The sequence below is a fragment of the Lipophrys pholis genome (genome assembly GCF_963383615.2).
Source record: "Lipophrys pholis genome assembly, chromosome: 12".
Classification (NCBI taxonomy): Eukaryota; Metazoa; Chordata; class Actinopteri; order Blenniiformes; family Blenniidae; genus Lipophrys; species Lipophrys pholis.
Genome location: NC_137641.1, coordinates 7,494,239 through 7,518,332, shown reverse-complemented (window position 1 = coordinate 7,518,332; position 24,094 = coordinate 7,494,239). Strand labels below are relative to the sequence as shown.

The 24,094-nt window shown below is 42.9% G+C and overlaps 1 protein-coding gene across 3 annotated transcripts in view; it reads right to left on the bottom strand.

Annotated features, from left to right (window-relative positions):
* Positions 1 to 17,336: 17,336 nt before the first annotated feature.
* wdr7 (WD repeat domain 7) overlaps positions 17,337 to 24,094 on the bottom strand; it is a 124,370-nt gene continuing 117,612 nt past the window's right edge. For all 3 annotated transcript variants that reach the window (XM_080477221.1, XM_080477222.1, XM_080477223.1), the window contains 2 exons: positions 23,953 to 24,057; positions 17,337 to 20,245 (listed from right to left, as the gene is read on the bottom strand). In XM_080477221.1, the coding sequence (XP_080333347.1) occupies positions 20,042 to 20,245; positions 23,953 to 24,057 (309 nt within the window). In that variant the 3' untranslated portion in view covers positions 17,337 to 20,041. The remainder of the gene's footprint in view (positions 20,246 to 23,952; positions 24,058 to 24,094) is intronic.

Genomic DNA, 24,094 nt, shown 5'->3' with positions numbered 1-24,094 from the left:
TTCAAAACTATGTTGGATCTCTTCTATTACTTCCGACACCACCCCGAGTGGTAGCCTCTCAGCAGCTCTCTGTGGTTTTCTTAATTTTTCTACATTCTTAACGTACTTTACACACTTTGCGCACGCACTTTACGTACTTTGCTACTCCTAAGTTATATCCTATGGATATGGACTACAACGCAATTAAACTTGTTTATTCAAGAACCTAACTTTACGGACTGAAGGCGACGGCCGATGCCGGTGTGGTCCCGTATCTTCTGGACGAGGTGAGGAGACCGTTCCGCTACTGCCAGGCAGGGGCGATACTAAAGGCTAAGCAGCTAGCGAGGAAGTGGCGATACAAGCCTACGGTACCATCGATGATCATGGGAAAAGTGAACTCGATGCCGAACAAGATCCATGAACTAGCTGCGCTAGTGAAGAATGAGAAGATCTGCATGGAGTGTAGTTTGTTGTGCTTCACTGAAACCTGGCTCACTGCCAGCATCCCGGACGCTAACGTTGAACTACCTGGCTACGCCATAGTCCGAGCTGAAAGAGACACTAAAGCCTGCGGGAAGCCGAAGGGAGGAGGACAAGAGGTGGTGTAACCCTGATAATGTACATTTTAAAATGACCTCATGCTGTAGGGATGAAGAACTCTTGGCCGTGAGTCTGCGCCCCTACTATTGGACACGCCATCGTCCTGTGTACCTACATTCCACCTCGAGCTAATGCGGAGGCACCCTGTGACGTCATCCACTCCGCGGTTGCGAGACTACAATCGCAACACCCCAAGGCCATTATGCTAATATCCAGGGACTTCAATCATGCAAATTTGGACTTGACACTCCCTGTTTTCACCCAGTATGTGGACTGCAACACCGGGGGAACAAAACATTTGACCTGCTGTATGCAAATGTTAAAGATGCACACAGCTCCTCCCCACTCCCTGCTCTGGTTAAAGCAGACCACAATCTGATCTTGCTGCAGCCTCACTACGTCTCGAGAGTGAGGAGGCCACCAAAAACAACCCCATCATTCAGGAAGTGGTCTCCGCGTGCAGAGCAGGCTCTGAGAGACTGCTCTGAGACAATGGACTGGAATGTACTGCAGGACATCGAGGACCTTGAGGCGGCTGTTAGCGGCCCCACGGACTACATCAACTTCTGCATGGACACTGTGGTTCCTGTAAGAACTGTACGCTGCTCTGCCAACAACAAGCCCTGGATCACAACTGTCATCAAAGACCTTCTGAACCAGAAGAAGGCCTTTAAAGACGGTGATCAACAGGAGCTCAAGCGCATGCAGAAGGAACTCAGGGTCTGGCTCAGGCAGGCGAAGGAGCAATACAGTAAGAAGCTTGAGCAGAAGTTGCAGAACAGCAACGTGAAAGAGGTGTGAGACGGGATGAAAACTATCACCGGATGCAGCTCGAGGAGGGGAGGCACCATCGAAGAAAGAGAGGACAAAGCAAACCTGCTAAACCACGTCTTTAACAGGTTTGACATTCCCCATTCACTCTCACACCAGACGACTGCATGCCCCACCTACACCTCTACCGACACCCGTACAGAGGGAAGCGCTCCCCCGCCCAAGATCACAGCAGCCCAGGTGTGCGGAGAGCTGAGGAGGCTCCGCCCAGCAAGGCGGCAGGTCCTGATGATGTGTCCCCGTGACTGCTGAAGGCTTGTGAGACGGAGCTGGGAGACCCTCTACAGCGCATCTTCAACCAGAGCCTGGAGCAGGGGAGGATCCCCCAGCTGTGGAAAACCTCCTCTATCGTCCCAGTCCCAAAGAAACCACGACCTGAAGAGCTGAACGACTACAGACTAGTTGCCCTGACGTCACACGTGATAAAGACCATGGAGCGGCTGCTGCTACACCATCTGAGACCCCAGGTCTGTCATGCCGCTGACCCTCTGCAGTTTGCATGCAAGGAGAAGGTGGGAGTGGAGGACGCAAACTTCTGGGACACAAACTAACGGAGATGGGAGTGGACACACACCCGGTGGCATGGATAATGGACTATCTGACAGGCAGCCCCCAGTATGTTTGACTGGGGGACTGCAGGTTCGACACTGTGGTCAGCAGCACCGGAGCGCCACAGGGGACTGTGCTTGCTCCGGTCCTGTTCACCCTTTACACATCCGACTTCGAATACAACTCGGAGTCCTGCCACCTGCAGAAGTTCACCGATGACTCCACGCCAATGTGGGGTGTATAAGTGATGGACAGGAGGAGGAGGACAGAAAAGTGATCCAGGACTTTGTCACATGGAGTGACTCTAACCAGCTGCACCTCAACACCGCCAAGACCAAAGAAATGGTGGTGGACTTCAGAAGATCGAGGTCGCAACCAGTGCCTGTCACCATCAAGCGGGACATTGTGGACATTGTTAAGACTTACAATTACCTGGGAGTACAGTTGGATGACAGACTAGACTGGACTGCAAACATGGATGACCTGTGCAGGAAAGCACAGAGCCGGATGTACAGTACTTCCTCAGGAGACTGGCGTCCTTCAATATCTGTAAGAAGCTTCTGCAAATGTTTGATCACTCTATAGTGGCAAGCTCCCTCTTCTACGCTGGTGTGTGCTGGGGCAGCATCAAGTAGAAAGACGCCACACGTCTAGACAAAATAATGATGAAGGCAGGCTGGCATCTTTGTCTGAACGATGGGCGCTGGACAGGCTCCTGTAAATCATGGACAACCCACTGCATCCACTGTCCAGCACCATCTCCAGGTAAAGGAGCAGCTTCAGTGACTGACTGCTATCGCAGTCCTGCTCCACTGACAGACTGAGGAAATCTTTCCTCCCTCGTGCCATGAGGCTGTTTAACTCCTCCAAGGGAGTTATACGTTAGAAAATGTGGATAAGGGTACTAGAGGGGACCCTAGTACCCATGGGAACTAGACCCTATTGTATATAAAGCTTTTGTTTTCTTTTTTCCTCTGCAAACCAGTTCTGTTGATACTGCTATCTATCTATCTATCTATCTATCTATCTATCTATCTATCTATCTATCTATCTATCTATCTATCTATCTATCTATCTATCCATCCATCCATCCATCCATCCATCCATCCATCCATCCATCCATCCATCCATCCATCCATCCATCCATCCATCCATCCATCCATCCATCCATCCATCCATCCATCCATCCGTCCATCCATCCATCCATCCATCCATTTAGCTGATACTGTATTTTCATTGTTCGGGAACATCTTATTTTAGTTATCCTATTGTCTACTTGCCATTTCCTCAGATTATAAGCTAATAATTTCTTTGCTTCATTGCCTGCCTCATACTGTCCCTACAGAAGAGTATTAGGGCCACTGAAGAACATTTTTTCGGAGATTAGAAGAAAGAAAAAAAAACCTTCATGCACTTCAGAAAAAGTTAAAAATCAACGTCGAGAGTTTTTTTGTTGTTGTTTTTTTATACAAAGTGGAGACGTCTCATCATTTGCCCGTGGATGTGAAGTCACATTAAATCACTTAATTCTGACTATTGAGAAAGTTTATGCTGGGTCACAGAGAACGGAGGCTCAGGGCTGCAGCCTCTGCCGGCCGCTTCCGTGTTGTTCGCCCGATACACAGACCTACGGTACTTTCTGTGGTGGGCAAACAACAGAGTTGGGCCTGGGTGCGCGTTAAGGTACCGTACCCTCCAGCCCCGCCCCGCCCCGCTGCATCACGTACTGCGGTGAGCACTGTCTCAAACAGTTGCTCTCGTCTGTCTTTAGGACCAAACGTCTGGCTTCAGTTTCCTGGTTCTCATCACGCTCAGTCAGCATATGGAACCTAACTTTGTGGGTCTTCTACAGATTCAAGTGGTGGTCTTCAATTCACATTAAAATAAAAGGAGTTATCTCTACTTCACAAGATCACATGATGCCATGAATAATTTTGGGTGTCGTGTGAAAATCATTGTTCTGAAAAGTTACACTCACATTTTGCTTGAAAACACCATCCAGCAAAGAAAAGTCTCCCAAACCCAGTAAACATGTTAAAATGAGGAGAACATAAAGTTCAGATTGGTGGACGTCCAGAAAGTTTCATAGATTCAACTCAGGAAGTTTCAGAACTGAAGGAACGGAAAACAATTTTAACTGGAATAGTCATTTTAGCTATTTCACACATTTTAGATTTTTTGAAGCCGTTGTGGCTGGTTTTGTGTTTTTTCTGTTGCTTTCAGTCAAAAAATCCAATAAAAAACAAAAATACATTGAACTCTTATCACAACTTCTTCTAGTGTTGAAGGTCGTCTCTTATCGCCTCGCCTCATTAAAACACCACACACACACACACACACACACACACACACACACACACACACACACACACACACACACACACTACTGCCATCTTTACCACTGTAAGTAACCTTAAGCCAACGCTAAGCTGCAGCTCGGCTCGACGCTGAATTGATAATTGAAAAGTAAAGCGGTGGCGATTAATTTTTGACAGCGTGGTGGTTTTAAAGTCGGCACCCCCACCAGCACCCCACCCCCCTCCCCCACACAGCGCCTCCCAGGCTGCTGCGGTTGATGTGAGAAACTTCAGTGAATCAAAGCTCCGAGTGGGCTCTGAGGGGGTGGGCTCCCCCTCGCCACCCCTCCACCCCGCCACCTCGCCACCCTCCACCGCTCGGCCGGGTTTTAATGCCTACCTGAGGGACTGGAGGGGAGGGGCTCCGAGCCTCTCCGACTCCACGTCGATACTTTCTCTCTCCAGCTGAGCAGAATCACAGCCTCTCTGCTCTTAACTAATCGAACCCCCCCCCCCCCCCCCCCCCCCAACCCCTCCGTCTCCATCTTCACTAACTTCAACAACAAACTCCCGGCTTGTCGGCGCTAAACACACACACTGTCCCGTTTTTGATCTCGGCACTTAACATCGACTTTCCTTCGTACATTTCTTTAAGCGTCGACACTGGAGGACTCTGTCCCACGTTTAAGTATGCAAGGGTACTTTCTCAGGATTAAAAACAACTTAGCAGGTTGAAGGCTCTGATGTTGGAGCGTCAAGAGCCTCTGAGGGAAGACGGAGGAGGATAAGTGGGCTGCTTACGACCGTTTGTAGGGATAACACGCTGCAACCACAAGTTCTAATCCCAAATCTCAATTCTGAAGAACGAAGGCAGTAGAGGAGTTAGTTTGGAGATTTTACATTGTTCAGGCAGTTTGATTGTCCGGTTGGGTACAGAGAAAGTCATTTCAAATACAAAATTATTTCTAATCTTGGAAAACCGCCTCAAAACTATTGCATTGGTCACAGGACGGTTGATTCTGATCATTTAAAACAAGTTCATACCTTCAACTTTTGTTTCCTGAATACATCAAATTGATTTATTTTTACAATGTGTGGAAGTGACTCAGTTAATTATTAAAGGCGGTGCCAGAATGTTTTCAATGAATTGATGATAAACCGAACAAACTAACCAAACAAACAAATCATTCATTCATTAAAAAATAAATATATATACAGTATATATATACAGTATATATATTTTTCTTTTCTTTTTTTCTAAAGCTTACATCTTCCACACAGTAATTATAGAACACAAAAAGGACTAACAAAGTTTAAATTTTCAGTCCATAACAAAGTATTCTGCATATGTACATTTTTACAACCTTTTAAGTCCTGTGTTAGGGAATTCCAGATTTTTACACCAACTGATAAACACATTTGTATCAAATTAGTCTAAGAAACTTGATGCTTAAAATCAAATCTCCTCCTATTAGTGTCATTTTCTGAAGTAACTTTTGCAGGTTTGCTGGCAAAATTTAGTTTTTGGCTTAAATCATGATTATCAGTGTCTGTAGTTCTTTTATTTCTAAGTTTAATTAATCCTGATTTAACAAACTGTCGGTATATATGTTCTCTGAATTTAACTATGTGGATGAGTCAAATTCCCGCCAACCAAACACATATTCCAAGAGTCACTCACTCACACACACACACACACACACACACACACACACACACACACACACACACACACACACACACACACACACACACACACACACACACACACACACACACACACACACACACACACACACACACAACGTTCATAACGGCTCATAACGTCCTCAAGGTACTTCATTGGTCACAAATAGCTCAAGAACTTAACAAATTCTGAATTAATATTGTTAACATCAACACGTTTCAATTAAAAAAGACAATTTAAATGCTCAAGTTGAGATTTCTAAGAAACGTTTCAACTGTCTATAAGGAAAGCAATGTTATTATTGTTAGAACAATTACATTGATGTGATTGTTGTCTGTAAAACAAATTATCTTGCACCACCTTTCAACTACAAATGCACAATACACATCTTTCTATTCCATTATTGAATTATATCCTATCAATGAAATTACCTGCTGAAAATTATGTGACTAATCACCATAGAAAATCCTTGCACCATTTTCTGATCATCTGTTATTAACCAGCAAACAATAAAGATTGATATAGTCTTGATATTTACAAATTCCCCCAAAATATATTAGAATAATTAAACAAACAAACAAAAAAAAAAAACGAAGTAATTTGACACTCAGGAAGAAAAATAAATATAATATAAACGAGAACAAATTCACAAAAGAGTGCTACAATTTATGAAAAGATAATTATAGAATAAATGAATGAATGAATGAAGGAATGAACTGAAGAGGAAACAAATGTCTGTTGACTTCATGGGTGTATAAATGTTCTTGAATCATGTTTCCTCCATATTTTCTTTTTCCTGATTACAGATTGTAAGGATCAGTTTATTTCCTGTTTGGGATCAGAGTTGGTTCACAGCTGACTGAGAGGAGAAACCAGAAAGAAGACCAACAATAACAAACTTTCCAGGGCGTCACGGAACCCCGGCCTTTGAATCTGGGTCATTTCTGCTTCCTGCAAACTGCAGCTCTTTATTTCTCCTGAAAACTTGCTCCCATCCAGCTGTGAGATCCCATCGATTCAAACAACCACGGATCTTTTGATAATCTTTTTATCTTGCAGGAGGATAAAAAATAATAACACTGGCAGCTAAAATGCAGGAACTTTTGGGAACATCAATAACAGATAAATAGAACTTCTCAAAGCCTCCCGACAAACCTTCACACTGTCCAATCAGAACGAGGAGATGGATGGGAAACATGTGGCGGACCAGGACCAGGACCAGGACCCAGGAGCCAGGAGCCAGGAGCCAGGAGCCAGGAGCCAGGAGCCAGGAGCCAGGAGCCAGGAGCCAGGAGCCAGGAGCCAGGAGCCAGGAGCCAGGAGCCAGGACCAGGACAGGGTGGATTTCTTCACAGAATCAATTTCAAAAACTTTGGGAACAACAGAAACAGAGAAGAAAGATGCGAACTGGAGATGAAGGATGAGAGAAAGTGAGTTTTTATTTATACCATTTGGGAAGAAAAGAGGCAAAAAGGAGCAAAAACAGAGCGAGCGACACAATGCAGGACATGGAAACCTCGAAATCCTCAACAAGCTTGGTGGCGATCCAGAAACACAACCTCATGCTTTTTTTCAAAACATGTTTTGGTGTCATGAGGTCTTTTTTTTTTTTTTTTTTCTCAAGTTTGTTTATTGAGTTTTTACATAGACAATTATTACAAATAATGGCTTTTCAAATATCAATGTTTTGTCAAATATAACAGCATATGCTGAAACCAAAGCAAAACAAACGAACAAAAGAAAACAGAAAAGAAAAAAATAAATAACTAAATAAAAAAGAAAGGGAGAAACCAAGTACACTCCCGGTCATTATAGATTGATCAAGTCAAATGTAAAATGCACACAGTATAGAAAGAAATGTAAAAGTTAAAAACATTCCATAGCACCTCATGCACACACGAGCACCAACGCATGTAGTCGGGGACCTTTACTCAAACCAGCCTGGAACAGCAGCAAACACCAATCCCTCATCATGTTTGAAGAAAGGCCTCCAGCTTTTCTTAAACTTGACCAGAGAACCATTTAACGTGCACCTGATCTTCTCCATCTTCACAAAGTAAAGAATGACTCTGATCCACAAAGAATGAGAGGGAGGAGCAGGAGACTTCCATTTACTAAAATTAGGCGTCTCGCTGACAAGGTAAGAAACGCTATGAAGTCTGCCTTGTATGTAGGGAGTGACAGAGTCCGAGGCAAAACCCCAAATAATGATGTGAGGGTTGTCGGTTTGAATTGTGTCATGGTACAAATGGAAATGGAATCAAATTTCTGCGACCAAGAGGAAAGTAACAACAGGCAGGACCAAAACATGACTATGGGTAGCCGGAGCCTGATGACATCTATCACATGTCGGATCGACATCATCATAAATGTTTGAGAGCCTGACTCGAGTCAAGTGAATTCGATGTGAGAGTTTGCACTGGGTCAGACCATGCCTTGCACACATGGATGAGCTGCGAACCCGACGCAAAGCCACCTCCCAAAACTCAGCAGAAATCTCTTCCCCAAGGTCTCCCTCCCACCGAGTCTTGATTTTTTGTAAAGAGAATGGCCGCAGTAAATGAATCAGATCATACAACCGTGAGGTCATACCTCTAATAGCAGGAGGTGGGGATAAGAAGAGTCAATAGGTGAAGCCTCCGGCAGAGCAGGAAAGTGGGAACTCAGGTGAAACTATGGATCTGTAGGTATCTAAAAAAAAAAAATGCTGTTTTGACATGCGATAATTGTCTGAGAGTTGCTGAAATTATGTAAACATATTATCAATATAGAGATCACTGAAGTTTGTAATACCAGAGGTGCACCACAGAGAAAATGTTCTATCAAAAAGAGAGGGATGGAAAGCAGGATTAGCTGAAATTGGAGCTAAATAGGAAAAAGTCTGTAAACCAAAATGACATAAAAATTGTTTCCAGATTAACTAAAATATTTTGACAATAGGGAGAAACCGCAAAGTTCGGTGGAGTGTGGACGAGTGCTGTCAACGAAGCAGGTTCAGTGGAAGATGTCTCCATATTTAACCATGAAGGAGGGACAGGTATTCTTTCAAGAAGGAGCCATAATCAAATTACTTTAGGTTGGCCTCCCAATAATAGAACTTAAAATTGGGTAGGGCAAGGCCTCAGAGAGACCTCGGCCTCTGCAGCAGCTCCCTGCGCAACCGAGGTTCTTCTTATTCCATATGAACTCAGTGACTAAGCCATCTAATTTACTAAAGAAGGACTGGGGGATAAAAAAAAAGGTATACACTGGCAGAGATAGGACAGTTTAGGGAGGATGTTCATCTTAACAGCGTTAACCCGAGCTCAAAAGGACAAAGGTGACAAAGACCAGCGCTGAAAATCTTTCTGTACCTGAGACAGTAAAGGGGCAAAGTTCAATTTAAATACGTCCTCAAATCTGTCTCTTACCTGAATACCAAGATATGTAAAACCAATTGGGACAACTCTGAATGGAAAATTCTGTGAAATCTTACGAGCTGCATCATTTAAAGGAAACAGCTCGCTCTTATCGAAGTTGAGTTTATACCCTGAAATGTAGCCGATGGAGTTCAGAATGTCAAGAGCCACAGGAACTGAAACAGTTAAATTTGTAAGATATAATAACAAATCGTCGGCATAAAGTGAAACTTTCTGTTCAAATCTATTTCTGGTAATACCAGTTATACGAGGGTCTGAGCGCAACGTCACAGCAAGTGGCTCAATAGCTATGGCGAACAGAAGAGGACTTAAAGGACAGCCCTGACGGGTGGAGCGGTGCAAAGGGAAAATATTCTGAGCGAGTGTTGTTTGTTCTAACTGAAGCCACTGGAGATGAATAAAGGAGTTTTACCCAAGAAATAAATCCCTGAGCCAAAACCAAACTTCTCCATTGTATAAAACAAGTAACTCCACTCTCCACGGTCAGAAGCTTTCTCTGCATCTAATGAGATCAGAACTTCCGCCAAAGATGAAGTAGATGGTACATAGATTAAGTTATAAAGTCGTTTGAGATTAAAGAGGAGACTTTCCGAGTAAAAACCCCCAGTGAGACAAAATACACAGAGCGATTTAAAAAAGTTTAAGACCATCTTTATTACATTATTAGAGACACCGTCACTATACAACCTCTGCATGATTATCCAGGAGTTTGCTTAAATATGAAGTTGGAGAGCGCCTTCTTAAAGGCCGAATTGTTTTGGAAAAGATCCTCGTGCTTCCTGCACTGTAGACATTGAAGATTACAAAAAGTAGCACAGAGGTTCCAAAAGTGCTTACATAGGTCATCCTTGAAACTCAGACTGTGAACCTGAACATCCTTCTTTCTGAGACAGAAACACGATTTCCCTAACAGGATGAGACATGAGAGGTATCTCCCTTCTGGCTGCCGCAGGACAACAGAAGCATCCTGCTTCCTCCTGCATAAAAGTAAACAGAAAAAACTTTATTTGTATTCTAAACCAGCAGTCAGGAGGAAATTAGAGCAACAATTGAACATATTGAAAGAAACAAGTTGTTATAAAAGTTTGGATCCTCTATTTTTGGTCCATAGAGGTTTACCAAAATCAAGTCCTGGTTTAACAGCGAACCTTGTAATATGATTAACCTACCTGTAGAGTGTAAAACAGTTTTTTTGTACAAGAAAAGGTACTAATTTATACACAGGTACAGCAACATCCCGAGCATGTGATGAGAAAGGGCATCTCTTTCTCAATCTTGGGACTTCTCTTCAGTGGAGCTGTGTTTCTTGCAAAAAATGCCATTTTTGGGTGGCGTTGTTACTTGCTTTGATTTAACAGGATTTCTGAGGCTCTGATATTCCAAGAAATCAACTCCAATTCAAAATTCCTTCTCAGTTGCCTGCTAACATCAGTTGTGTGCTGCCCTGTATGTTCCACTTATATTTATCCACCGGCTCAAGCACCTTACAACTAAAATAATAAGAAAGAAAGAAAGAAAGAAAGAAAGAAAGAAAGAAAGAAAGAAAGAAAGAAAGAAAGAAAGACAGACAGACTTGACTTGAAAAACCCTTTATTCAAAAAACACAAAAATCAATAATTTACATGTTTATCCTCCTCACAAAAGAAAACAATAATATGTAGACAAACACACAGTGTGGAACCACAAACAAGACTATTGAGTATCTTTGCAATGGTAATGTAAGTATCGGATCGGGAAAGTATCGGTATCGGCCGATACTCACTTCTGAAAAATCGGATCGGTATCGGGGGCAAAAAAGTGTGACCGGTACATCCCTAATACATACATACATACATACATACATAAGTAAATAAATAAATACAAAAGCATAACCTTCGCCCCAACGTTGGTTGGTGAAGGTTTTGACCACCAACCAATTCAAATAAGTGAATTGGATCATCTTCTTGCCACAATGTTCTGAAAGCTGCTCTGAGGTCTCGCTCCTTGTGGACACCAGACCTGGATGACCCACCAGAGGATCTAAAGCCTGCAGAATTAGTCAGTGTGAAGTATCCGAGTAGAAATCCACGAGCACATCATAGAAGTGTCTTCATAGAAAAGTGTTAATAATTAACTTCAGGTCAACTGCTGTTATTCTTAAAAGAGTCGCTGGTAGTCTTTACATTTAGATTTGATTGAAGGTGTAATTTTACACTGACGGAATTGTCTGAGTTTAAACTGTAAATCCTCTCAAGTAAAAACTTTTCTCCTCATGTAACGAGTCACAGTCTGAGATCTATTCACAAATCATCAGTTTGGTCCAACAGCATCAGGCACATTTTCACTATGACAGGGTCTTCTCTTTAACGGGGAACAGTTTTTCTAACCACCTGCTCAGTTGCTCACAGTTTTTGTACGGTGTCCTGTTGGATCAGATCACATGTGGAGGCAGAAACTTATCTGGAAGTTCAGTTTGAAATACTTCAAAGATGCCCGAGATGTTTCCTGCGTTCTGTGCAGAGGCACTAACAGGCTGTGGAACGGAGGAAGGCATGATGGGGAAAAAGTTCAGACTGCAACTGCAGATCAATACCATCGACGTCTGACGGTGTTCCATATGAAAACTGATTAAAGGCTGTGGAGAAACCAGGCGGGGAGGAGAGGAGAGTGTGTGATGAACATCGGAGGGTTAAATGTCAGAGCCACGTTTGAATTTCATCTGTAACCAGTTACAAGAGATCAGGATGGAGGGAACGAAGAAAAAAACTTGGAAAACTCTAAAATATTACATGAAAAACATTGAAAAGAGTCAAACTCACCAGCAACTTTGTCAGGTACATCTTACCAGTAGCAGTTTGGACCTCCTTCTACCATCAGAACTGCTTGGATTCTTGGTGTCATGGATTGAACGGGGTTCTGAAAGGTTCTGCTCCATACTGACATGATGAGTTGCTGCAGAATCCATGATGTGAATGTCCAAATGTCCTCCGTCTCCCAGAGGAGCTCTGTTGGACAGAGATGTGTAACTGTGGAGGTCTTGGGAGTCCAGAGAACACATCATCATGTTCTAGAAACCAGTTTGAGATGGTCTGATGTCTGTGAGCTGAAGGTTGTGGTCATACAGGGATGGACATCCTCAGGGAGACTGAGGAGTTTCCACCTGCTCAGTTGATGTTAACAGGAAGTAAATCTCCTCCACAGCAGCAGCAGCTGGACCGTTGACACCAGGCAGGAGAGGTCCAAGCTCTCACGGTGTTTACGCCATATTCTTAAAGTGGCAGCAGGAATGGAGACTCCTCAGACCTCGTCTGGTCCACAGTCCTGCTGGTTTGTGTGAATCCTCGGGCTCCTGCAGGTCTTCACCAGCGGTTGGAGAAGCTCCAGATGTTCTTCTGCTCACTGCAGGTTGGAAGCAGGTTCATGTCCACCCAGTCCGTCCATTGACCTCTGACCTCGATTCGTCCCAGAGATCTGAAGCTCACTGGAGATCTTCTCTGTTTTGTTCATTAATGTTTTAGACGGACTCTGATAGAAAACACAGTGTTTGAATGTTTCTGTGTATGAGCTGCATGTTTGGGCTTTTCTTTGTCTTTTTAAGGTTTGAAGTTACAATAAATTCAGACACAGTTGAATCATCAGCCGGGTAAATACTTTGAGAAATAAAAACAACCAATGTATTACATCTTAAAAGAAAAAAACAACAATATACCCAGATATAACCTAGCAGATTTAGCCCTGCTTCTGATTGAATGAGGCCTTTGTACTCAACAATCTTGAAAAAGTTTCAATCAACGGTCAGAAAAGTCAGAAGAGTCTAATTAGTCTGTTTTACAGCCTCGATTGGAAAATTTTCATACCAAAGTTGAAAGGGAATTATTTAGCATGAAGTTACTTTCACATGTAGGACTGCAACTTTAATCACTTTGCACCTTTAAATTATGAACGATGTTTTTCAATGGAAACACGGCGTCAGATGATGGAAACAGAAAGTTAAAGACGTGAGATTAAAGGAAGGAATTGATCTGCTTCTCTCTGATCAGAGGCTCATTAAACTGTGTGTGTGTGTGTGCGTGCGTGCGTGCGTGCGTGCGTGTTTGGTAGGAATCCCAGGTGGAAATGATTTTTACTGAATGCAAAGACAACTGATTAATAGATAAGTACTATTAGCAGCCTTGTTATAAAGTCTGATGGTCACAGTTGAATAAAACTGAATGAAACTGAATGAATCTGAATGAATCTGACACTTCTACAGTTTAAAATCTCATGATAAAACACTGAGCAGCATATAAAGGAATTTCTCTTCCAGAAAAGTTTTTCAGGATTTTGTGTCACATAACTAAACTTGAAGGCGCGACCTTGTTGTAAATGATCAGAATCGATCATCATGTAACAATTAAATATTTTTCAGGCAGTTTCTGTGGTCAGAAATGTGTTTCAGGTTAAGACATTCATGGACACAAACACAACAGCCGTCTGTCCTCGATACGGCTTCATCCTGTTCAGGGTAAAGGGGCTGGAGCCAATCCCCGCTAACTGTAGGTGAGGACGGGTGAGGACAGATGAGGACAGGGCGCACCTGGACAGGTGAGGACAGGGTTCACCAGGACAGGTGAGAGCAGGGTTCACCTTGACAGGTGAGGACAGGTGAGTACAGGTGAGAGCAGGGTTCACCTGAACAGGTGAGGCCAGGTGAGGACAGGTGAGGACGGGGTTCACCTGGACAGGTGGATGAATGCGAACACACCATGTTTACCTGATATCGTGCGGCCACAACACTGAATATGTAAATCAGGGAGATAAAAAATGAACTAGAAAAATGCAGATCTGACAAAAAAAATCCAAGGGCAAGAATAAAGTCAAGAAAATAGGATGTTTTTATATAGAATCTGTACAGATTAAAGATACTTTCCACAGTCTGATGCTATAGGAGTTTAGATATCAGCTTTGTAAAGTGACAAACAAAACAATCACTCCAGCAAACTGGAGTTCTAACAAACTTGAAGGTCATCAGAGTTTTAGAGGGATTAACAGACTCTTAGATTAATAGAACAGTGAAAGCCAAAGTGAACAGCTGATCACATAGAGACGGTTTAGTGGAAGTTGGCCCTTTTCTGTGAGTGAGATTAAGGCGGGATTAGCTTCAATCCACACTTTAAGAGGCATGCATACTGAAGGCTGCAGAGGACATGCATCTTGCAGACGATATGAAGAGAATCACTGTGTGAAAGAGGAATTCTAATGGAAATTATAAACTGGAAGATTAATGGAGAAACTTGTTCCCACAGAGTTTTAAACAAAAAAAAAAAAAAGTCAATAAATAAATCAAGATTTCACGGTACCCGAACTCTAAAATGACCATAAACAGGAAGTCTTGAGGTGTAGTTGACGTTTTACCTGCAGTGAGGACTTGACATGAGCAGAATGAGAGTCCAGATCAACTGGAGTCTTTCCAGAAGATAATGACCAGATGTTTTAAACATCTGGAAACGGCGCCTCCTTCCAGATGAGCGACAGAGCGAGGACGGAGGAGTCATGGCCGAGGAGGGGGAGACGGCTCCACTCGGCCCGAGGAAGGTGTGATGAGGGACTGAGAGGTAATCTCAGGGAACGGGAGACGGGAGTCTCACACTTTGCTGGTGACAGAGACAAAACCACTTAGAATTCATTTTCTTTTTTTTTTCTTTTTTTCTTTTTCCCTTGTCCTGTTCGGCAGCTTGGGCCAACAATATGATGTGATTGAGAGCCTTCGGAGTCAGAACAGTTTTTGGTCTTGCAACAGGGAGTCTCCTCCTGTTGCATCCTCCGTCAGAAGTTGGCATGGCTGCCGCACACGACCGGGCGGGAACGCACAAAGAGAGAGAGAAGAGAAGAGGGAGAAGAGAAGTTGAGGGGGCAGGGGGCAGGGGGGAGGGGGGAGGGGGGAAGGGGATAACATACAATATCCTTGTTGTGCTACATATATTATTTGCAGTTATCACACTGATCCAAATACTTTCCAACTGTTTTTGGATTAAACCAGCCTGAGCAGCTCTATCTAGACAGTAAGATGATTTCTTAGATTAACCAGCCTGAGCGGCTCTATCTAGACAGTAAGATGATTTCTTAGATTAACCAGCCTGAGCGGCTCTATCTAGACAGTAAGATGATTTCTTAGATTAACCAGCCTGAGCAGCTCTATAGAATTCATTTTCTACGTCGAAACAAATCCGCCTGTCCTAGAAGTTCAAAGAGACAACGAACCACACCAATTTACAATTTGAGCTTTTAGAGTGAAAAGAGTCTGAGGACTCTCACTTTTTTTAGTGTTTTCTTTTTCTTTTTATGCCCAAAATGAGAGATGTGACAGGTACGGAAGCCCTAAAAGGACATGATTAAATACTCCCCCCCCCCCCCCCCCCCCCCCATTTGTTTTGCCCTCACGAGATCATTTCAGTGGTTTTTCTTGAGATCTCAAGTTATTTTTCTGCATCCTATCTTCCTCAGACAATAAGAAACATTAACAACAAAATAGGTTTTTTTTTCTGGTGCTCTTGAGCCAGACCTCTACGTGCCACTCTGCCACGCTGCCACACTGTCATTTTGTCTTATTCTACACGCCCTCAACTACCTCTAACAGTTTTCAAGTATTCACTGTAGCATTTTCTTCCCCACAATAACACATTAGACGCTGTGTGTATCGGCTGGGATTCACACGTGGAAAAACTGCCGCAGTAAATCCACTCACAACACACTAATGACAGTTGAGTGTATGTCAACAAATGAATCCCAACTGAAGTGTGCTGAACCCTGAAGCCTGCTGGCTGTACCTCACTGAGCGTTGTAGACTTGGCCGTCCAGTTTAAAGCAGAGATTAACATTAACTACCGCTGCTTCCATCCCGACTACCTTGCTGTTGTGTTGTTGATTTTAATAGTAATAGCAGAAGCCACTTTATTATCTATAGATCTATGATCATTACTGTCAAGGATGTGAAATGAAATCCATTATTACGACGCAGAGACAGAATCTTCAGGTCATTCTGACGCCCTTAGAACTTAGAACGTTGTCGTGTTTAGGGTGGTTTTTTTCACAAAATGTTGTTAAATGTATAAATTATGACAAAATAAATGTGAAATTGGGACTCGAAATGGACAAGACTGAAATGTAAGGTATTCCTGAGCTGAACAATAAAAGGCACTTGATGCTGACGAGGTGGAAAAACACAATAAAGTCTTATGTCCCAATTTAACGGTTATTAAGACAATTAAGGCAGGCTGGTAAGAGTAAGTTAACATTTCATTGTTCTAGTTGATTACTTTTAAGAAACCAGTAATTGGTAAAGTAATTTAAGTACTTTTTGAAAGTTTAACTGTTACAAAAGTTCTGTAACTTACATCGTTAACGTTGCTGTGTCTCAGTTGTTTGGTGGATAATATTTTTGAGGGTTGTGGATAACTTCAACTTTTGACCAGATTTACCCTTCATTTGTCAACTTCTTAATTTACTGAGGCGCCAGAGAATGTCTATTAGTTTCTATGGTCCGCCCAGCACTAACAGTCATTTCATTTATCCAGCTGCATTCACAACAATGGGGGACCCATGTCTTACTGCCTCGAGGGACCGAGGGACACCGGAAGAGAACCTGGAGAAAATGCTGCTTGACAACGTAAAAAACACAACGTTCAATCTCATCTCGACAAGAAGATGGACCTTTTCTATTTAAATGCCCGTCTTTCCACACTTTCTACATTTTTACAAGGAATTGAAATAGTGGATTCTTTTTGGTCCACATATAACGATTGTTACAGCCTGAGCAGGTGTTATCCTATTGATGACAAGTAATGCAGCCATGACTATATATTATTTTAATATTTCAGTGTTTTCTTTTAAATTTGTAACGTCAACTTCAGTTTTCACTGTGGCAGGTTGACCAGACGTTGCCAGGAATTGGACTGGAACCCTCCCAGAGGCTGGCAGCAACGCACCCGGCAACAAACTGCAGGTTTCTGTGATCTGGTCTCACTTTTATCTTTATTGGACAAAAGATTAACACCACATTTCAAACACATCACGTTTATATGATACACACGCTGTCTGCAGCACGGCAAGAGAAGCTCGAACACATGCAACACACACACACACACACACACACACTGGAACAGTCGAGTCCACAATGAATCCACACCTAATGACTCCAGGGTCTGATCAGGAACATTACAAGGTTCAAGTGTTTGCTTCTAACAGCAAAGGAAGGGAAAGAAAATAAAGAAATGATCCAGATTTCTATCTTCAAGTTACAAAGCAGCTTCAGTTTTTCAGTTCAAACAGGAATAAAATGTGTTTTTTTTTTTCTCTCCTTGGATTTAGAAAAAGGTTCTGGGAAACATTGTGGTTGAGTAGCTTCACCATAGACCCTTCTTTTCTGGATGGATGAGCCGATCTTCACTTGTTACCTCACTTGTTACTTACTCGTCGGCTCTTCCTCCCCCGGCTTCCTCACTTTTCTCACCCTTCCTCCCTGGAGACGCTGCCAAAAACATCTTTTCGCCAACCGTTAAGAGAAAAGGGAAGATTAAGATCTGAAAGCTGTCAGGACCTGACGTTGTTTGTGGGTATTTTCAAAGATCCAGCAGACCCGATTCCTGTTTTTTTTTGTTTTTTTTCCGGAGGAAGAACCTGTGAAAAGCTTTGACACGCTCAGGTTTACAGGTGTGTAACGGTGTTAGAAGCTTTTTGATGGCACTAATGAAACTGACAGGAGATGGAGGAAGGGCGGGAGGAGGCGCACAGAGCTTCAAACCAAACGTAGGAGCCTCACGACATAAATAAAACTCTTCAGTATATAGTGCAGATATATATATATATACAATTCTCTCCACAGTAAACTCAGAAATTAACATTTGGGGTGAAGAATAAGAGCTCATGTCTGATTCAAAGAGCCAACTTTAAAAGATTTGGTGTTGTCGTGTTGAAATGCGGGTGCAGTTGGCCGAGAGCAGACCTCCGAGAGTTTGGATCAATTGTATAACTGATGGTTTAGTTCAGAGGCGTGGAAGAGTTTGGATCCGCTTTGAAATGCTCAAGCTTCTGGCTGAAGAAGTTAGAACCTGAAGTCTCATCTAAAATGTCTCACTCTTCTTCTTGAACGTTGGTTTTTGGGGCGTATTTAGGCAACACATATTGAGTTAAAAGAATCTGGATCGAAGAGCTTCAGCTTGAGTCTGGGTCAAACTTAAAAAAAACCATCTCAGTCCGGCAGAGAGTCTGGTGTAGTTGGATGGTTCTGTGGATCTGCTTAAAGGTTCTGGTTCAGAGGAGTCTGGGTACGTCTTACAGGGACAAATTCTGTTGCAGACAGATGTGATGGTGTCAATCGGAGTTGAGGTTTTGAAGTCTAGCTGCTCTTTAAACTGTCTTTGTTTTGTTTACGGACTCAAAATCGACTTAACATTTTCTTGAGGTTTTAGTTTTTTTCCAAACAGCAAATATTAAGTTTTTTTATTTGTTCAAAACACCAAAAAATAACTTGTAAAGTTTCAATTCTCCTTGTCACTGCTCTAAACGTCATTCTCAAAGTAACCTGAAAGCTTTTAACAAATCTTAACAGGAAAATCACACCAGCCACAATAAATAAAGCAAACATCCACACACACTGTACACACACTACCGACTTTACACAGCACTGATCATAAGACACTCATTATTTACACTTATGTGCAGAGGTGGAGTTAGCCTGGATAAATCCATGAAAAATCAATGAAGGTGTTCGACGAAAAGCTTCGCATCATCAGCAAAGAAACACATTTTCACAAAGATTTGAAATGACTAAACTTTGCAGGGCAGTTTTGTGTCTTGAAAGGATGAAAAACTCCAGAGAAACACTTGGAAGTGATAAAGAAAACAAGAAGAGGTATGATGGAGAGTTTAGACTGAGGCTTGAATTTTGTGTGGGAAAAAAAGGGAACAGCAGGAAGGCTGAAGACGAGAGGAGCCACAAAACTGAAAGACGGATCTGGAGCTGCTTTTAGGACGAGCAGTCTGAAGTGTGTTCGACAGTGCTAATACACTGGGGTGCGCGCACACACACACACACACACACACACAAACACACACATCTCAGCAGCGCGATGGGAAAGCTTCCGAGGCGTTACAAAAGTAAAAGCAAACACTGAAGTACTCGTTCACACACAGACAGAGTTTGAAATGTGAAAAGCTTGTCATGGTCTTCCAGGGGTCGGAGGTCAGAGAACTCACCGAGGACAAAATCCCACCAGTCACAATCAAAGAAATGAACGGCTCACCTATCATATTTAGAACAACATTTCTGCAACGTAAACTCACAGATATCTGCCATGCAGGAGATAAAACTTTAAAAATTAAATAATGTACAAGTAGTTTCAGAGATTTGTAACATTCAGCAAAGACAACAAATAAATAGGAATGATCGCATATTGATGCTGATTAGAATGTAAACAAGCTGATTATTCTGTCACAAATCTTTTTCTTTTTTTTTTTCACAAGGAACGCTGAAGAAGATGAACAGTAAATCACAATCTGGTTTCTACTTTTCTAATCCAAACCAGGAAACCATTACATTTTCCACATGAAACTCATTGTTGAGACTTTCTCAGTCCGGCTTTCCAAACTCTGACCCTCCGACTGGGAGCTGGAGTTAACCACGGGGCGTTCCTGAGCCCTTCAACGGGGACCGAGGGACTTTAGACCATGAAGCGATGCTCCTTCCCATCGTGGGCCATCAGGATGACGTTGCGGTTGGAGGTCCAGATGAGTCGGGCCAGCTTAAGGTGGTTCTGGGAGCCCGGAGACGCCGGCTGCACCGGAGGAACCTGGTAGGTCTTAATGCAGCGCAGCTGAGGAGCCGAGTTCAACATCCCGATGCTGCCCAGCAGGCTGGTGTTCATCTGAGGAGCAACAGAGGAGGACAATCTTTGAGTGGTTAAGATTAGAGTAGATCTTTTATTTTTCATTGGTCACATACACATTCTAGTGTGGCAGTGAAATGCCACCCCTGTCCACGAGACTCTACAGACACAAACGTCAAATATACAAAATAAATAAAAAGACACAAACAATACAAAAAAATACATTGAATGATATACAAGAGACACAAGCAGGCAAAACTCAACACTCCATGGAATGCACACACTGCAAAATGCTGCTGGTGTATGACAGTGAGGATGTGCAGTACTGCAGTACTGCAGTCCTCTCAGCCATGTGTCTACTGTCTCTGTTTGTGAGGGTCTGACTGGAGGTCAGAGGTCACGGTCCTGACAGCTTGAGGGAAGAAGCTCCTCCTGAGACTCTCTGTTTTGGCCTTGATTAGGCCTGTCGTGATAATCAATAAATCAATTAATTGCACGATAATTAAAAATTAGCTTGATAAGTTTGCCGGGCTCGATCATTTTTCATTTACCAAAGACGTCACTGTGAGCGGCTCATTCTGGTGTTAGTGAGCGGCGCTCTCACAGATTACATACGTGTACCACGGCTGTAGTAACTAGTAGCTGTGCTACTGAGTTACTGAGGTTGTCCAACTCGGTAGCTGGACAATCAGAACAAAGTTTCTTCTCATGGTGTCATAACCCCCCCCGTCCATATTCTCCAGAGACACTGTAATAACAGTCCAACTTGGATGTGTCTGTCCACTAGAATGTCTGTTTAGAGCATTTTGTTCACTGCTACGTGTGTGTGTGTGTGTGTGTGTGTGTGTGTGTGTGTGTGTGTGTGTGTGTGTGTGTGTGTGTGTGTGTGTGTGTGTGTGTGTGTGTGTGTGTGTGTGTGTGTGTGTGCGCTTTCATTGTTTCTGTCATTTCCATGTAAACGTGAATCTTTTCTGAAACGAAAAGGTAAAAACGATGCGATTACACTGAACACCTTGTCGTGTGAACAGGCCTAAAAACGTAGCATAAAAAACTTGAACGACTCAAAATTTCCTGATTTGTTTTAGTGTATTTATACTATTTGAAAAAGTCCATAATTCATGAAAGCCAGAGCCATTTGCAATCTGAACATGAAGCTATTTTCAATGATACGATCTGCTGTGAAACACATGAACCATGGCCTTGATGCTAATGCTACTTAGCTAGCAGTAAGGACACGATTAGTACTGTTAGTGGACAACTTTAGTATTACATTGATCCTCAGTGATTAAATCACAAACAGAAGTCACTTTCATAAAAAAAAAATCTAAGTTGGTGTTGTAATAACAACCCTTTGTAGTTCAACAGGCCAGAATGGACCTGCTGGTGGACCCGTTCAGGTCCGCAAGCCGTATGTTTGACACCACTGCCTTAAAAGGAAAGTGTATGGGAACTGCAGCACCAAATTATGTGTGTAGATAAACGTGTACATTCCTATTTGTTCTGATGATTAACAACCAGCACTAATAGAGCTTCTCCATCTGATCAGTTATTGATAATCAGATGAAATGATTCCGATTACAACTCAGCGGGAAAACCTGGAACCTCTGTGTGTGTGTGTGTGTGTGTGTGTGTGTGTGTGTGTGTGTGTGTGTGTGTGTGTGTAGAGGCAGTGTCGTGTCAGGAAACAATAGTTTTGATGCAGTGTCTTTTCAACACACACACACACACACACACACACACACACACACACACACACACACACACACACACACACACACACACACACACACACACACACACACACACACACACACACACACACACACACACACACACACACACACACACACACACACACACACACACACACACACACACACACACACACACACACACACACACACACACACACACCGACAGAGCGTCTGCCAGCTCATTACCACAGCAGCCGTCTAGTCGGCATGCTCGCAGTGGTTTATGCTTACAGTAATTCCATTAGCGTGTGTGTGTGGGTGTGTGTGTGTGTGTGTGTGTGGGTGTGTGTAGACAGTCGTGTCGTGTCAGAGGTCGTAAAGACATCTCGTTTAAAAAACAGTTCTGGGAAGAAGGAGATAAGCAGTGTGTGTGCATGTGTGTATTATTCATGCATGTGTGAATACATGTCATCGTTTATTCTGATGCAATTAGGTTTTGTTCTCCATTTCAAATTCAAGACTGCAGATGAAACTGCATCCATAAGTTAGAGCTAATGCCCATGAAGAAACATGTTTTTGAGATTATTTGGGAAGATAATTCATGGATGCAACATTTGTATTATGAACTTTAAACTGCAACTAAATTGTCGAAAGAAAAAAGGATGGGTCTTTTTTGTTCTTGAAGGGATTCTTGTATCTATCTATCTATCTATCTATCTATCTATCTATCTATCTATCTATCTATCTATCTATCTATCTATCTGTCTAAAAAACAGACACCCGCCGCCGAAAAGGGGGGACAAACATGTCTGTTTTCATGTCCAGGGTCGGCATGTGAATGAGGTTTGGATTAACCGGACTGCAGTCATGCATTTGTCTGTCACTTTTAAAAGATGATGCATTATGGGAAATGGAGTCTGTGTCTGTTTACTTTTGGGAAGTGTAGTTTTCGACAGCCCCGCATCACTTGGAATCAGACACCCGATTATACATTGTGCTGAATCGTATTTACTGTAGCGTCTAACATGCCCCCCCCCCCCCCCCCCCAAAAAAAAAACAAAAAACAGGCGAGTTGAGCAGGAAGCTGATCCAGACCGGTGCTCCTTCTGTCGGAAGGTAATGTGTATAAACTGTATGATCAATATTGAGCTCTGTGTTGTATAAGATGGTGCTGAGGACTGGAGCTCTGGGCCATTTTTTTTAGTTTCAATTGTCGTGTGTGTGTGTGTGTGTGTGTGGTGTCAATTATTGTTTTGTTGATGCGTGGCAAAGTATCTCATAAGTTAATTTGCATGTTAAAGCAGCCAGTCTGGCAGGTTGTGGTTTTGATATGATTCAGTCACACAGGAGGTTTGAGTTCAAATGAAGTCACACTGATTCTTTTCATTGATGTTCATATGACGTCCAGACAAGACGTCCATGCAATGTCCAGGAAAGACGCACAAAAAAACCCCTTCATTCTGGTTCCCTGAGGACGGCATCAGGAGGTATTGAGGTAATTTATATGTGTTTAGGACATTTTATGTGTTTTAAACTTTAATAAAAACTGGCAGACGAAGGGGCCGTCCACACGAGCAAGACGGTTAACCTAAACGAGCTGTTTTCGACCTATCATCCAGACGAGGCCGCGTTTTAGAAGTGGAAAAAAGATGACGTAATCGTCCCCGTCTTCCCCCCATCGCGGTCTGCAACCTCACCTCATAACCACAACAATCACGGACTAGAAGCTCTGGTAGAGTTGCAGAAGCTACTGAGGCGAGCAGCAGGAGGAGCAGGGCCATAGACTTATAGAACTCAGAGTTATACAGAAGTTTATGAGGAGGAGTCTACTTCTAAATTTCTATGTGGTCTGTCTTCTGCGTTTTTGTTGTGTTTGGTGTGTCACAGCGCCCCTAAAGGCCTGGCATGTGTACTACATGCCTTGAAGCCTCATGTTGAGCCGTGTTTATAGTGATGTGGATGTGGCCTAAATGATGATGGCGCGAGGAAGACCTGGGTCTTATCCGGAGGTTTTCCCTCTCTGAGTGTTGTCTTTCTGTGAGAGTGTCTTACCTGCCAGAAGGAGATGTGGCTGTCAGCGTTAGAGTAAGTAGCAAGGTACCGACCATCAGGGGCGAATGACACCGCCGTGATCGGACCCTTATGACCGTGGATGTTCTACAAAGGAAGAAAAAACATCTTTTCAAACAAGTGA